This window comes from Rhinatrema bivittatum, chromosome 4, assembly GCF_901001135.1.
Source record: "Rhinatrema bivittatum chromosome 4, aRhiBiv1.1, whole genome shotgun sequence".
Taxonomy (NCBI): domain Eukaryota; kingdom Metazoa; phylum Chordata; class Amphibia; order Gymnophiona; family Rhinatrematidae; genus Rhinatrema; species Rhinatrema bivittatum.
In genome coordinates this window covers 145,707,231-145,724,526 of record NC_042618.1, presented here as the reverse complement: position 1 = coordinate 145,724,526, position 17,296 = coordinate 145,707,231, and the positions used below count along the sequence as shown (strand labels likewise).

Sequence of the window (17,296 nt, the reverse complement as noted above, 5' to 3'; positions counted from 1 at the left end):
TACTTGGCACCAGTCTCCTCATAAAAGTTTTTATGGTTTTTTTTTTCTTTTCTTTTTTTTTATATCATCATTTGACAAGAAATAGTTAAAAACACAGACACACAGTCTTCACAGGAAATGACTTTTTTTTTTTTCCATTTTATCATTTTTAAACACTATGGATTTATAGACAGCAGCTGTGATTATCAGTTAGTTAAAATCACCAGAAATCTTTTTTTCTTTTTCGTTTTTGACACAACACATAAACATTTATTAATTAAAAAAATAATAACCAACCCGCCCTCCCCCCCTTGAAAAAAGAAAATTCAAATGAAAAAATAAAACCAAAAGCACAGCAGCTGCCCAGCAGATCTCTGTAGCTGGAAGGTACATTCCTCTAATATATATATATATATTTTTTTTGGAAGGCTGGAAAAGGAGTTTCAATTAACAACGTGCTTTTCTGCCTTACTCCTAACCCTTCTCGTGTAATTTTATGGAAGAATGTGTGGTAGCCAATTCCATTTTCTCCTTTTTTTTTTTTAGGATTATGCCACAGCATCCGGCTGTCACATGGGAGTGGAGCCGAAACTTTACTGCTTAAGCAGATATAGCACATCTCTGAACTCACTTTTTTTTTTTTTTTAATTTCTAATCCTGTTGGCTGACCTTTGTAAAGCATCCACTCGCTGACTATTAATTCTTCGATGTATTACTCCATCAGCCTACCTGGGAGAAAACCAGAGAAATGGACCTCCTGCTTATAGTCAGAGCACAAGGGAGTCTGGGAATGTTAACAACCGAGGCTATATGGCATCAATTTGTTTTATACATCTGAGCATTACTCTTTAGAGCCTGCAACGGCACAGTGCAAGAGCAAGTCAAACCCAGGATTTCTCTATGGAAAGAATGGCTCCATTAATTTTGAGCTAGTTTTAAGAGTCTTTTATCTCTGAGAATTAGAGAGAGAGAGTGGTGAGAGTACACAACAGTAAAGCAAAAAGCAGAAAAAAAATAAAAAAAACAAAAAACAAAAAACAAAAAAACGAAGAAGGAATACAGACAGTGGAAGCAGCATAAGGTGACACTACAGAGAAAGGCCACCACACAAATAACCACTAACCCCCAAGAATCACTGGTTCACTAGGACTGCAGGAATGGGACTGGGCCACTTCAGACTAGAGATAAAGCACAGAGAAGACAAAGGACAAAACAACTACATTAGCTTCGTATATACTGCATATAGTAACACATTGAAACTGCAATGGGACTGACAGGCAAGGACACTTACACATGGTACACATTACAGTTCTCACATCTGTTAGTAGATGCCTTAACAACAGCTGCCAGAGACAGAGAGGAAGAAGAATTTATACTTGACAGTCATTTGGAGTGTTTAACACCACATTGTGATTTCTGGCAACAGACAAAAATAGGAGATGTTTCTGTTTTCTTTTTTTTTTTTTCTCTCTTTTACTTAATGTGCAGTTTTTTCAGTTTTTGTTATTCTGTTTCAAGCTTACTAACCCATTCTTTAGTTTTTAAACATATTGGTTTCAGTACTGAAAAATCAAAGAAAAATCCAAATCATACCTCCAAGAAAAAAAATACAAACTTCTCTCCAAAACAAATGACAAAAAAATTACAAAAGATAAAAAACATGTTAAATTATTATTCTTATTTTTACTCTGCCGTGTTAATTTCATTTCAAAGTTGTGAAATTAGCCTCAGTTGCACTGAGGGGGAAAACCCAGACTAACCATATGCACGTAAAACCATTCCTGTACTCAATTAAATTGAGTTGTTTTTTTTTTTTTTTAATCAAAAATGGCTCTACTTGGCCCATTCAGATTTTAAGTGAGAATATTTTTGTTAGCTTGGAGTTTAAAAAAAAAATTTAAGTCCTGCCCTCAAAATGAATGAGGACTTTAAGTGTACTAAGCAAGGAGAATTCAGGTAACTTGAATCCAGACCTCTGTATAGAGAAGATTCCTTAGAAATTAGCAAAACATCCTCCCTCAAAAAAAACAAAACAAAACAATTCAAAAACAACACAAAACCCACAACAACAAAAGAAGTCAGCCCAGGAGCTGCTTACTGTATGACACCAGGAAAGATTATTAAATGATAGCACCATGGTTATAGAAATTAAGTTAATGTCTCAGTAATTAACATTTAGTCCAACTTTTTTTTTTTTTAAATACTCTAGTCACAGGCCAGAAAATTAATTATTTTTTTAAGAACCCAAATTCTTTTTATGTGCAAGTAAGAAAAAATCTTAACTGTAAAAAGAGAATTGAACTCTGCATAAAATTCTAAAATACTATCCTCTATTTTTTTTTTTTTTAAGGAATTAGGAAAAAAAAGAAATCCCTCTTCATCTGACTTAGTCAAACAGGGTACATTTTTGCTCTCTACGCTCGTCTCTTACTTTAACCTTGATCACATCAAGATCTTTTGCAAAGTAAAAGGGACAAAGTTGCCATATTTTCCGATCTCGTCACCACGACAGTTTGGGTATTCTATGGCAGAGGCGTACACCTACTAAAGGCATCTTAACGAAGATGCAAAGTAAAAAGAACATGCGCGCACACACACGCACGCACTCACGCACGCATCTCCAAAGACAACAAAATGGCAGGCAACTGGTACTTTGATTCTCTGAAGGCAAAAACAACCAAACAATGGCAAAATGTTGACATTAAGGTGTCCCTTTGGTAATAAAAGTCACTTTTAAAAATGAGAACTTGGAGATGTTTGCATGGACTACTTTGTAACTTCAAAGTGTTGCTTTTTTTTTTTTTAAAGTTTTGGGCTGAAATGGTTTCTGCTCCTGCACAGTGAAAACGGAATTTAGTGCTTAAAAGCTGCTTCTGGAGCTGACTTTATCAAATGAAAAAAAAAATGGTATTTCTTGAACAGCGATGTAAGAAAGTTCATCTTTAAGTTCAGTTTTTACTGTGCAATAAATGTAAAAAAAAAAAATCCAGAAGAAATATTTTTAACTAGTGAAGTGAGCAGATTTGACCTGAGTTTCCTATAGCAGGTAACTCGAAGGTGTAAATTTAAAAAAGTGACATCACCGGAGGGACTCTTTTAAAAAAAGAATTTCAAGTTAGAAAGGGATGGACTATTGTGTTGAGAGAATAAGGTGACCTGCTCAAATTGAAAGTGCTAGAATTAAAAGGTCTAAATTAAAACAAAAGTCAATGCCTCAGAGTATAACACTGAACACAGCATGTGGTCATATTTCAATCCTCCTTCCGCTCCAGAGTCTGTGTGGTGTGAATGCCGTTGCTGTACACAGGAAATGGAAGAGTGGAAAACAGTCCTTCGGCAGTCGTGAAGACATTCCCTGCAGGCATTTGGGCCAGACCAGCCCCGCTCACAGCACTTCCAAAGGGCCCCGACATGTTGAGCCGGTGAACGTGGTGGTAGAGCATTTCCATGGGCGTTTTAGGATCCAGCCCAAAGCTGGGGCTGTTAACATCAACAAAGTTAACAGTGTGGGCGTTTGGGAGGAGGTTGCCCTGCATGGCCAAGGTAACCTCTGCTGGAGCATACCGAATAGTGCCAGTGGTGTAGACCCTCTGAGCGGCAGTGCTGGTGGCCGCAAGAGTCCCGGCCACCCTGTGAACCAAGGGGAGCACCACGTTGCCCGCCTGCAGCCTCTGAAGGGCTTCCAGATCCCCAGTGTACAGCAAAGAGTTGGAGGCGCTGGGACCTCCAGGGTGCTTGTCCCGTGGCGAGGCAGAAAGTGGGGGGGACAAAGGGTCGGAGGACACAGGGGCCAAGGCCGTGCTGGATGAGCTGAACTGAGTTTTACGGTGGCTGGCAGTGTTTTCGGTCCCCGGCGGGGTGAGAACAGAGTCTGGAATGGAAACATGTAAACTACCACTGGCCTGTGGGGAGGGAAAGTGCTCGGAGCTGGGGGGTTTGGTCATACTGTATGGGGACTCGTTCCTTGAGATTTCCCTGTTTGGCGGGTAATTCCAGATACTGCTATCATTATCAAAATTGATAGGTTCTGAGATCTCGGTTTTAATTTTGAGCACTGAGGCACTGTTTGGCGAAGAGAGTAGCTGTGTCTGGTCCACCAATGCTGAGTCAAGTCCATTTGGGCTTGAAGTGCTTGACAGCCTTCGTCGGGTGGTGCTGCCCCCTTTTTGTTTTTTCCTCCTCCTCTTCCTCTTTTGATGCTTGCTGGAAGACTGTTCATTCCCCTCCCCCACACTGTCTGAGTCCTTGGTGCTGTCTGAGGTCATTGAGTCACAGTTCTGTAACCGCAGGTCTGACTCACTCTCCACGTAGCGCTCCACCTTGATCTGCATAGAGCCAAGAGAGACAAAACTTTCCTCCGTGGCCTTCTGATTTTCAAAGTCAGAGTTTTCAAAGCTGTCCTCACTGTCCCTGCTGTCCTGGTTGCTGGAACTGTTCCTGTCTTCATTACAGTTCATTTCATTATCTGACTGATTCCCTGACTTCTTTCGGTCAGGTTCTGGATCCTCACTATTCTCTGATTGGTTTCCTTTCTCGTCTGATTTTGAGTTCTCATTGTCCTCTGAAGGTCAAACAGAAAAGAAAAATGACTTAAGCAATAAGAATAAAATATTAAACATCCATTTAGATGTCAGCCTACAAATGAAATATTGTTCTCTTTAAAAATGTGTGGGAAATGCATGAGCTTGAGACAAAACCACATAGGGGATTTTCTATCAGTCTATGGAGCAAGGTTAATAGGAAGAGTTCAAAATCCCTTCAGTGTTGTTGTACCAGTGATCCATAAGACTGACTTTAACTTGCAGTTGTGTGCACATTTTTGTGTGTGCAACGTTACCTCCAATGCAGCAAGACGTTTTGCACACAACGTGCATACAGGTTAAGGCCCTTTCATATAAGCCCCCATGCTAATGATGGGATTCACTATTACCCCCAATGCAGAGTGGTGTGCTGGCTTAACTGGTGTTTTCTTAGCACTGGAAACTCCTAGTCTGAGGTGGAGTAAAGTTTCAAAGGCTAATGTTCCCCATGCTGGGATTTTATGTACAGAAAACATACTTTGTGCATATAAAGCATGTTTTCTGGGCAGAAAATATGATTTGATTTTATTCTGTGCTGAAATCATTTTTTATGCACCTAAGTAATTTCTGGGCAGAAAACATGGTTATGTGCATAAATCGTGTTTTTATGCACACTAGGCATTTTCTTTGCACATATTTTTGGGTTTGTGTGCAATTCCTTAACCTCTGATGTGTTAGCATGCCTTTAGCTTACTGCATCAGGAGTTAAAAAATGATAGCACAGTTTTAAGGTTCAGCTTTTTACATTGGCCCCTTTTCAATAATAGTTCTTTAATTCCTGTCAACTGCTGGACAGAAAAAAACTTGAAGCAATGTCATCTGAGGGCTTTTGTCCTCATTAACCCATAAACTGCCTGTCTCAGTTTATTATCATAAGTGCAGTGTTATTTAAATACATGTCACTGCAAATGAAAGTGATACGCTGTTCAAAACCTCATTACCTCCTAAATGCTGTGAGTCATTCTGGGGTTTAACAACACTGGTAAGTAACTAAAAGTTGAATGCTGAAGATAAAAGCAGAAAAGGCTCCGCCATAGAGAGGATTAGGGAAGGCAGGACTGAAGAATAAAATTGATTGAAATTTCATCCATATCTTTGGGGAAGTAACTGGGTGATAGATCAGAACTTGTGCTGTATTTGGAGAGTACAATTGGCTAAAAAAAAAAAAAAAATTGTAATTGGGTAGAGATGGTCACCATTATATAAGTCTAATGAATGTTTACAGACGCAGACTTTTGATACTAAGGTTCCCTACAAAAAGGCCGCTGTAGTCCCAAAATGTTGCCATTTTTAAACAAACATGAGCCTTATAAAAGTATTATCGATACCCAATCATATTTTTGGATTTATTTTAACTAATTGTACTCTTGGCAGGCTAAGACGATGGCCTTAAGGGAGCACTTCTGGGTTCCCTAGTGGCTATGTTTATTTATTTATTTCTTTGATTTATATTCCACCTTTCAGTCACTTCAAAGTGGATCACATTCAGGTTCTGTAGGTATTGAAGGCTGGGCTGAAAGTAAATATTCAGGCCATGTTATAGAAGCTCACATTTGCAAACCAGCTTGGTCAATTCAGGCTCTTCAAGCGCATAACCATAAGTGGCCCAAACATTTCGTTTGTGTTAAGCTCTAAAGCTTGGCAGCTATAGAATGAGACATTTTCTGAAGCATCTGCAGGTGTAAAACACTATTTTACCTGCTTATCTAGACCTTTGGCAAATTACCCTGTGGGCTGCATGCATGAAAGTGCACGTGAAAGCAATTTCATGTGTACTTTTATGCATGCTTGAAAGAGACAATCCCAGGAGTGGCGTTAGGGCAAGGAAACCACTTACGCACATACTTTCTAAAACCCAGAGTATACACATAAATGTACGTGTGAGCACTTATACCTGCTTCCACACATTTGTACATGAGTACCTGCAAATTTTCAAAGTGGACTTTAGTTCTAAGTGTTAGGTTTGAAAACTGGGCTCCCTGTGTAATAGCCTAGTAGTCATAAAGAATCAAGGGGGTAATTTCCAAAGCATTTGTGCACAAAAAATGTGGTTCTATGTGCTTAAAGGGGCTTTTTGAAAATCACCTTAGGGGACTGCACACACAAAAGTACATGCAGAAGAAATTTCACATCTTTAAATATAAAGATCCTCAACCAATATTGCTTGTTTATCTAATACTATTGTAACCTACTTTAACTTTATTGTAATTCACTTTGAAGCGATTCATGGTCAAAACCAGAATATCCAATCTCAATACATAAATAAATAATAAATAAAACACTTTTGCGTGTACTGTAAAGAGGCATTTTCAGGCATGGAGTTGGGGTGAGGAAATCATGTATTTTCAATTTTCAAAAGTACACACATAAATGTTTGTACACACATTTACACCTGCTCTCTAGAAGATATAAATGTGCTAAGCTACATGCGGTCCCGATAATTTTTAAAGTGGACTTTATATGTGTAAGCTCACTTTGAGAATTAGCGCTGAGGTCTGCAGGCTGTTATAAAATTACCTTCAAAATGTTTAGTGGTATCTGCTGCTGAATTCACCACAAGCTAGACCTATAGCTGAGGAAATATTATCTAAGCTTGATCCACACCTTTGACTCTAGGAAACAAAGGTTATTTTGGGCATCCACAGAACAACATTCTATCCTATTTTAATGAGAATGTTATACTAAAGGATTATCTGCTCATGAATTGATTAGTGAATTAAATAATGCTTTCAACCCTCTATATGTGCCAAAGTTTTCCTCTTCAGTTTTCCAAAAGTAGATTTCATTTCAAAATGCTTGAGCTATGTGACTGATTAATAAAGACTGTAGTAATTCCTAGTTATTACTTATATTGACTACAGAGAGGGTAAATCACTCTACTATGCAATTAGCCAGTCTACTGGCGGGGGCGCCTTTCAGTGGCAATAATTCTGGAACATATAAAATAAGCAATTCTTGGCAGCTTGCTTCAGAGTAGGCAGGACATACTTTTCTTTCCTGAAAAAAAACAATTAAAACGAGCTTTCTTCTCAGGAGCTACACGAATTACAAAGCAAATGAAGCTAGGCTTGGCACACAGAAATATAATAAAATAAGTACCAGGGATTTAAATTCTGCAGGCTTTTCATGAACAGCCTCAATAATGCCCCATGTCAGGGGTTAACAGAAAATTCCTCTCACCTTGATATATGCAATATTTCAAATGGGTCAAATCTAGTTTGCTTACCTGTAAGCAGGGTGCTCCATAGACAGCAGGAAGAATTAGCTGTCATGGATACCGTCATCGACATGGACCCATGTCTCAGAGCTCAGTAAAACTTATTGAGCATGTGTGGGAGTTCCTGCATGCATACACTGCCTTATGAACCTCTCAATTTCTTCCAGAATTGAAGCTTTAGCGAGATAGTCGATTCTCCAAGGAGGTAGGTAGGTACTAAGAATGGCTGATTCATCCTGTTGTCTACAAAGAACCCTATTTACAGATAAGCAAACTTGCTTTCTCTGTCAACAAGCAGGCATGAATTAGATACAACACATGGGGAATCCCGAGCTAAAGGTTGTAAGTAGAACAATACTTAAAAACAACCCAATCCCACCAAGTGGAGAGTGGACTACTGAGTGACCAGGCTGTACAGAACTGCTTCTCCAAAGTTACTATCTCCTCAGGACTGTTTCCAGACAGTAGTGAGATATGAAGGCATGAATAAATGACCAAGTATCAGCTTTGCAAATTTCTTCAATAGATGTGGCCTGAAGTGAGCCACTGAGGTTAACATGGCTCTCACTTGACATGCCTTCAAGTCTGTAATCCATAAGCAAGCTAGTGTGTAAACAGCAAGCTATACAGTCCATTAGCCAACTGGACAGAGTTCATTTGGCAAATGCCCTTTCCAATCTATTGGGATCAAAGGATACGAAAAGTTGAGAAGCTTGATGATGAGATTTAGTTCTTTAGGTAATATGCTAGTCTGTTTTATAATCCAAGGACTGAAGAGACCATTTTCCCTTGTGTGCAGGTGGTCCTGGAAAGAACATAGGTAGTACTATAGCTCAATTAATTTGGAATGCAGATACCACTTTCGTAAGGAATTTGGGATGATTTTGCAGAACCACCCTATTATGAAAAAAAAACAAAGGTAGGGTGAATATAAAACCAGAACCATTAGTTCACTCACTCTTCGTGCCGAAGTGATGGTCACAGCACTTTCCAGGTGAGAAACTTTGTCCACCAACTCAAGAGGTTCAAAAGGAGGATGCATAGATAAGCTAGGATGACATTGACACTGGAGGTTTATTATGCCACAGCCCTTTCATAGACTGAAAGTACCAAAGGGTGGAGAGAGAGAGGGTGAACCTCTTTCACTTGCTGGTGATACTCCGCAATGATAATAAGATGAGCTCTGACTGAAGAGGTGCTAAGGCCTGAGGGCAAGATACAGAACACAGACTGAAGCAAATCCTCTGAGTGATAGGAGAAGGTATCCAGCTGGCTGGCCCTAGACCAAGTAGAGAATCTCTTCCATTTGAAACCATAGGATCTTCTTTTTAAAGCTTTTCTGCAGAAACCATCCTTCATCTCTTCAAACATGCATAAGATGGAGACTATTGCATTTTAAACATCCATGCCAGGTTTGAATGGCAGAGCCTGCTTTCCTCCTGTCTATTGAGAGTCAGAAAAGTTTCCTAAGGAACCAAGACTGAATCAACAGTCAGATGAAATATTGATAACACACTTGCTGTGATGTGTTCTAACAATAGATAATACACGGTATGTATTCATGGAACCTGAACAATTAGAAAAATTGTTGTCTTCTAAAGAGATATCTGCATAGTTCTGTTATTATATCCAGGAGATAAGTATATTAATTCCCACTATCTCCTTGTTTTCCTTGATTAGATTTAATCTGTAATAATGCTTCGTTAATAATAGATGGACCTCTCAGTTTTCATGGTAAAATAAGGTAATAGCATGGTTAAAATTAATGGGAAGATTTAAAGATGTATTTTCATAAGTTGGTTGTATTTGAATTTGCTATACCTTATGGTAAGGTAAATCCTTATTTGTATTTCTATGAAAAAATTTAATAAAGAGATAATAAAAAAAAACAAAAAACCACACTTGCTGTGGCCAGGCTGGTGCTATGAGGATTAGGCTTGCCTTGCCTGAAGAACCTTTTGGAGAATCCTGGTGATTAGAGAAATTGGTGGGTATGCATAAAGTAGACTGACATACCAGTCTAAATCAAAAGCTTCAGGAGCTGATCTGTAGCTGTTCAGATGCATATGGCAGAACATCTTGACCTTTCTGTTGTTCTCTGAGGTGAATAAGTCTATCACTATTCTTCTATAATGACTGAACAAGTTGTCTGCAAATCCTTGATTCAAGAATGACTTCTGTGGTTGTACACTCTGCTGAGGGGGTCCACCAACATATTCTGGATTCCCAGAAGGTAGATTGCCTAGAAATAAGCATTGTGATGTCCTGCTCAAGACGAGATTTGGAGGACCGCCTGGCAGAGTGCATAAAAGGCTGTACCTCTCTGTCTATTTACATAGAACATGGCCATTTGGTTATCCATCTGGATTAAGATTCTCATTTCCAAAAGAAGGTGAAATCAAGCCCTTAGAGTGGATGGTTTGCAGCTTTAGATGATTGGTTTGTAGATGACTCTACACTGGGGATCACATCCCTTGGCAATTTGACTCCACTAAGTATCTCCCACTGCTTGGTGGAGACATCAGTAGACAGAGTCACTTGATGTGCCGCAACACTCACCTTTAGATTATCTAGATTCATCCACCACTGGATGAATCTAGATAATTTAAAGGTGAGTGTTGCGGCACATCCTGGGGGGTCTTGGAGATTTGGTGGGATAATGGCTGACACAGCTGATCCCATTGGCTTCTGAGACCCCACTGAAGGCCCCACATATGCAGATTAGTCAAAGGAACCACATGCACTGCAACTACCATATGTCTAAGGAGGATCAGGACTGACCTTGCTGACACTTACTTCTGTGGAAGGGGAGACCTTACTGGGCCCATTTTCTATGCGGCTCTTTCAATGGGTGAAATGCTTTTTTCTGAAGCTAGTCTATCCAGGCTCCTATGAACTGAATTATTTGACATGAAATCAGACAGAGTTAACGAGGAAACCCAGGGACTGATGGAGCTATATGGTCTTCTCATGGAAATCTAGAACTGTTGACAGAACCAATCGTCCAACATGCAGACTCTCTTCTGAAGAAGCTTTGCTGCCAGTACCGCAAGGCATTTGTGATCATTTTGGAGCAGCCAAGAGGCCAAAGTGGAGCACCTTTTATTGGCAGTGTGTGTCCTTCACCACAAACCCAAAGGACTTCTGATGGGCCTAGTGAATGGGAATGTATGCATCAGTATATTTCAGATCCAGAGCACACATTCAAATCCCTTGGTTGAATAAAAGGAAGAATAATCTGAAGGGAGTTCATCTTTACCCTTTCTCGCATCAACAATTTGTTCAGTCTCCGAAAGTCCAATATAGGTCTCAATCCTCCAACTTCTTGACGATTAGGAAATAATGGGAAAAGAATCCTTGGCCACACTCCTGAGAGGAGATAGGCTTGACCCCTTCTGCTGAAGGAGTGACTATTTCCAGCAGCAATTGGGCATATTAAGAAGGGTTGGAGCTGAAGGGCTGGATCTGAAATCCATTAGGTCAGAGAAAATGATAGAAGTGCAAGTGGTATTCATATTGCATAATTTTGATGACCCACCGGAAGAGGTGGGGAGACAATTCTCAAACTCATCAAAAATGGGTTGGGCAAAGAGTGCATTTACTGCTGAGCCTTTTGTTGACACCTTTCCCTCTGTTTACCTTGAGGAGGCAGCTGCTGGGGAGGACCTCGATGACACCGAAAAAGCAGAAGGGGGCATCTTTGAAAGAATGGACACTTGTAGGAAAATTGCTGGCATGGTGCAGGAGCTGGTTGGTCCACCACTATAGCTAATGATGACTATATGGTTGGTTGATGCCACTGTCTCTTGAACTTTGTCACCAAATAAACTGTCCCCTATACAAAGCACATCCACAAGATGATCGTACATGTCCTCCCAGGGTCCAGTCACTCACAACAACCTGAACTGTCAGACTCCTATGGAAGTGACCAAAGTCATAGGCATAATATCAAATGCTTCATAAACAGAACAGATGAAGAGATTCTCACATTCTTCCACTGCTTGGTGGAAATCCACCTGCTCTGGGTCTGTCAATCTGTTAGATGATTTCGTTTTTACATGTACAGATGGTGAGCCTTGATCCAGGTACTCAGCAGGAACCCTGGAAGACCTTTTACCCAGACTTTGAGTCTTTCCTAGGAGGTGTTTTGGAGTCATCACAAGTGCTCTTAGCATGTTTCAATATTGAGTCCACCATTATTGAATTGTATGGTATTTATTATTTATTTAGTAGTTTAAGGTGAGTTACATTCATTTACTGTAGGTATTTCCCTATCCCAGAGAGCTTACATTCTAAGGTTCTGATTTACTAAGGCTTTTTTCCCATTATGTGAAACTAATTGATGGTTCTTATATACCAATTTTGGAATCAGTATGTAATTTAGGCTTTCAGTTTAATTCTTCCATGACTTGTATTACTCACATTCAAAATATCCTTAGATTTGGATTTTATAAGTTGCGACTGCTGCAATATATATTGCCTCACAATGATTTCAGGACAGTTTTCTAAGCATGTCTCTTGACCATTATTGATTATGGCAATTCTTTGTTAATTGGGATTCCGAAATGTATTCTTTTGGCCATTCAATTGTTACAAGATGCAGTGGTGTGGTTGGTGACACAGGGGAAATGGTATTATCATGTTACATCAATGCTAATTAAGTTACACTGGTTACCAATAGCTCGATATATTCAATTTAAGATATTGGTCTTAATTTTCAAAGCATTCAAAGGAGAAGGGCCTTCTTACTTAATAAATTTATTATCTTTATACCAGCCTTCCCATCACCTTCAATTATCAAATTTGGTACAGATAGCAGTACCATCATTTAAGCAAACTAGACTTGCTGTAATGAGCTCGTGCATTTCCCTAATAGGCCCTATTTTGTGGACCAATTTACTTAGTCAATTGTATCTTACTTCAGATGTAAAAACTTTCCACAAGCATCTGAAAGCTAATTTATTTTCTGAAGCATTTATGAATGTAAATTCATGATTATCAGTTAAAATACTGATTTTGTTTTTTATATATTTGTCTGTTTGAAGTTAATAATGTTTATGTATCATTGTTAACCACTTAGTACAAAATTTTGAATTAAGAGTTCTACAAGAATTTTAAATAAATAAATAGCAAATCAGGCACTAAGTTTGCACCTGAGGAAATAGAGGGTGAAATGACTTGTACAAGATCACAAACTGCATTAGTGGAATTTGAACCCTGGCTTCCCTGGTTCTCAGCCAACTGCTCTAACCACTAAGCTACTCCTTCATTCCATTGTAGGTGGATAATCACAGAACCTGAGGAAACTTGGACTCTATACTTTAAATCCAGCTTCCAAGCCACTGGCAGGCATCAGCCACATCCTCACCTGAAGGAGCGTGTAAAGTGGGATAACCCCAGGATCCAATAGAGGTTGAAGAAACTGAAGAAACCCAAAGACATCGGTTCTCAGGTTCTTCTTCTTGACAGATGGAACGCATCATTGCCAGCTTATCCAAGAACTTAGAGTAGCAGAGATCCTCTGGACGAGATGTATGCTGAAGTAAGTCTAAGAGGAAACCTAAAGGAATCCCCATGGAGTCTTCCTCCTCTCCCCACCACGGGGGACAATAAGCCATGACCCCAAAAAGGATAAGGGCTGCTGAGGAGACTTCCACTGGTCAGAAGAGGAAATATCCAGTAAGAACTTGGAATGAACAGAGTCCACTTCATCTCTTTCTGACGTGAGGGTATTTCCCTGGATAAGGAGAAACCATTATTTCATCTTGAGGACTTACTCACAATGCTGGAAGCTCTTGAGGAGAGGTATGCACAGTGTGCGACTTTGGGTGACTCCACTATGTGGGAAAAGAACCTCCATTTTGGACAAGAAGAGTTCTAATTTCTTTCTCTGACTTCAGAGTTTATGAAGGCAAAGGAATTCTTCACTAGCTCTGACAACTGGGCTCTCATGAGCTGGGGGACCCTCTGCACTGGAGTTGGAGGAAAACATCCTCTTCAGAAACTCAGATTGGTTAATCATTACTATGGGCTGCCTTAAAACTGTGAAGGAATTCTATGCAGTGGCAGCTGCCTTTACTATGACAGTGGCTGGTTCTTCTGGTCAAATGGTACCTTGGTCCAGGGATGGCACTACTGCAACCTAGTATTAGCAGCAGGACTCCTGGGATTTAGCATTGAAGCACTCTGCTCTGATACAAACAGTGGCAGCTTGATATGCCATGCCGAGTGGGTTGACTACATCTGAAAATGTGAGCTCTGCACTGAGAACTTGAACAGTGCCTTGGTTAGTCCTAGGTGTGGATAAAACAAATGAGTCAGTGCCATGAGAATTTTCTGCACCATGTAGGATGATGGGATCTAAGCTGATAAAGCTATGTCCTGCCTTGGCATTGAGGAAAGGCCCACTCTGGCCGAGCCCTCTACTGACACTGCCAATCTTTTCTTTATCTCCAAGCAGGCTGGCCATTTAAGTGCACTTGTTGGCACCTCACCCGGTGCCACAGGCTTCCGCATCACACTAAACTCCTGACTGGAGGCATATCAAGAAACCAGCAGCACAGGGAGAGAGGGTGAGAGCTCTTCAGTGCTAGCAGGATCGAAAAGGGGAAGAATTCCACCTTGACTTCTTGTGCTGAGAGTCTGACAGTGTTTTTTTCCTGGATGAGGAGTGGCTTCATGACCTAGCCTTTAGCCGAGGCTTCGGGTTCTTATGCACCAGCACTTTCCTTAGGGCCTCCATCTTACACGTGCAGTACAGCTGCACTTGAAGGGTCATTCGACCACAGCTGCTGTAGCTGGAGTCATGGTTTGGGCCCAGGCAGTGATAGTGGTTGGAGTGCATACCCATGATGGACATCTAGCACCAACAGATGAACACTTTGAAATTAATGATTATAGGCTTCTTGGCTTTGGATCTTTTTATACACATCTGATTTTTTTTTGCTAGAACTTAAAAGCTCTCTTTGAGGAGTTGCTGAAGCTGTGGCCGAAAATAGAAGAAGCAAAAGGGCAGTAGCAAGGCATAAGGCAAAAAGTTGATAAAAGTTTGAGAGAGAGATTAGGGTATGTCTGTGTGATAGCTCAGACGAAGAAAGCTGAGGGGCTCACGAGGCAGTGTGTGAACGTGGGAACTCCTATGCCTGCTGAGTAAAATTTTTACTGAGCTCTGAGAGCTGGGTTCATGTTGGCGCCATCGGATGAAGGAATCCACATGTTATGGCTAATTCTTGCCTGCTTGATAACAGAGAATAACCACCACCCTTATGTAGAAACATTGTACCTTTTCAGTTATTTCTGGAATCTTTTAAGCTGGTGCTCAGAATCCTTTCAAGTAGCCTCATTTGGAACACTGTCATTAGTTACCTTCATGCGCTCTGGATATGATTGGTTCTTATTGACTATAATATCATAGAAGTCATCGTTTATAGAGCCCAAACAAATAAAAAAACATTCTGTGCGACAGAATTTGTATTTCTGAACATGGCAGCTTTGAGTTGTTCAAGAACGAAGAGCCTGAATCTCATCAATTCAACATTAGAAGTGGGTATCAGATGGCTATTACTATTTGTCAGATGCAATTTTAAAACTTCACGCAGTATTAGATGGGTGTACTTTTTTCTTAAAATTTGTATTCATGCACTTTATTTTCCAAAAGAGGTCAATGATGGCTTTGTTTAAATAGCGCATTGGAAGCCATGTTGAAATAATGCTCCAGTTTAGTGGGGAATCATGAAATTATTCTCTCCATAAATATATTCAAGGATTTCAAAGAGGGTTTTTAAGTTTTTTGTATAAGTATGGTGGTGGTATAGGGGAAGACTAATCTAATGCAGATAGTATAAAACAAAGTAATACATTGCTAGTGGTCTTTTCTAAAATATAACAGGAGATATAAAGTGGAGGGTTTCTAGAGTAAACAGAATAAGAGGGTTGTGTTGATTGGGTTCTGCATTAGTGTTAGGGGAGGGGGTGTTTTTATCTTGTATTTGAATTGATGGATCGATATTCTGTAAGCTGCACAAAGTGGAATTGCTAAGCGGGATAGCAAATTGAAAGAAAGAAAGAAAGAAAGAAAGAAAGAAAGAATGAGAGTTCCATTAAAATAATTTGAAGCCTGATGTACAAGTCTTCGGAGGTTGATGGCCCTGGGTAACATCTTTGACCAGATGTTGCTGCCAAGGATACCACACTCTAGCTCTGGACATCAGTTGCACAACTCATTATGGTAGTTTTTGGACATCCTGAATTTGCATTGGGAGCCATGCTTGAAGCCACTGGTCTTCTCAGCCATTGTGAGGAAAATCGACGAGGCAAAATTAAAATGTAAAATTCTGACTGAAAAGAAAGGCCGCGCTGAGAAAGAAAAACCTGGTTCCAAGCATAATGAAACCGAGGAGCAAGGTCCCATGAATGGCATGGTACCATGGCATCTTCAGTGATGCAAGAGTAGATCCCACTGAAGAGAGAAACAATAATCCTGTTGTAGCCTCTATTTATCTCAGGTTCTCACAGTTTGATCTGAGAGCCAAAATCTTATTTTGTGACTGGTTGCTGGTAGTTAATTTCAAGTAATATGGCACAACCACTGAGAGGGTCAGGGCCAGAGAAAATGTATACCCAGAAGACAGTGCATTACCTGAATTATCCTTTGAATCAGACTCTGAATCTGAGGTCTCTGAGGATTCTGAGGTTTTTTCTGGCAAATGGGGGAGCTGTGCAAGGTCCATGGTAATCTCCTTGTATTCTGGGAGGCTGTGGAACAGACAGAAATTGATAAAGTACATTTCTCTCTTCCAATATGAATGCTGATAACTGTTCAACTACATTTTGGGTTATTTTCTGGGGGGTGGGGGAGGGCCTGGCAGTTTCCTCCTGTCACCTTTGGGCTTTCAGATCAATCTGAACCAGCCTCTTTTAGGTAAGGGCACCAGGAGCCTGCGTTCTCAGCTACCCGGGGATTTCCCCCCCTATTTTATATAGTATTCCCTCTCAGCTCTTAGTCCAGTCACTTTCCAACTGTCCATGGCTGGAGATCATGCACCAGGGTTCCTTCTGGAATCTTAAAATTGTGGGTCCTAAGTTCAACCACTAAATGTTGACATTGTTTGATGACTGGGGCTCCCTGTCCCCAGGAGCTGTGATTTCAGCCTCCATACAATCCTCAGCCCCGGCCAATCTGGGAAAGTGAAGACTCGAGCCCAGAATCAAATACAGAGCAGTGTGCATCCCCACTACTCTTCCCCTGCATTTCTAATATTAATTGTTTAATAACAACAGATAATACACGTTATTTCACAGTTATATGAATCCCGTCAATGGCCTAAGACTAGGTAAGAGGAAGGCAAAAAAAAAAAGTGTGCGCAACTTTGAAATTCCTAGATGTTTGATGACCCGCACCTATTTTTGAGAAAACTTAAATCAAAGCAATTCAATCTCAAGGATGTCATCTAAATTAGCTTTAAAATGTGTTCACTATCGTGCTTAGAACTATTTTGGAAGATGGCATATTTCACAGCGC

The 17,296-nt window shown here is 40.2% G+C and overlaps 1 protein-coding gene across 3 annotated transcripts in view; it reads right to left on the bottom strand.

Moving 5' to 3' along the window:
• Positions 1-468: 468 nt before the first annotated feature.
• The window catches only part of NPAS3 (neuronal PAS domain protein 3), a 1,664,600-nt gene continuing 1,647,772 nt past the window's right edge, over positions 469-17,296 (bottom strand). For all 3 annotated transcript variants that reach the window (XM_029598930.1, XM_029598933.1, XM_029598932.1), the window contains 2 exons: positions 16,415-16,530; positions 469-4,540 (listed from right to left, as the gene is read on the bottom strand). In XM_029598930.1, coding sequence (XP_029454790.1) covers positions 3,231-4,540; positions 16,415-16,530 — 1,426 coding nt within the window. In that variant the 3' untranslated portion in view covers positions 469-3,230. The remainder of the gene's footprint in view (positions 4,541-16,414; positions 16,531-17,296) is intronic.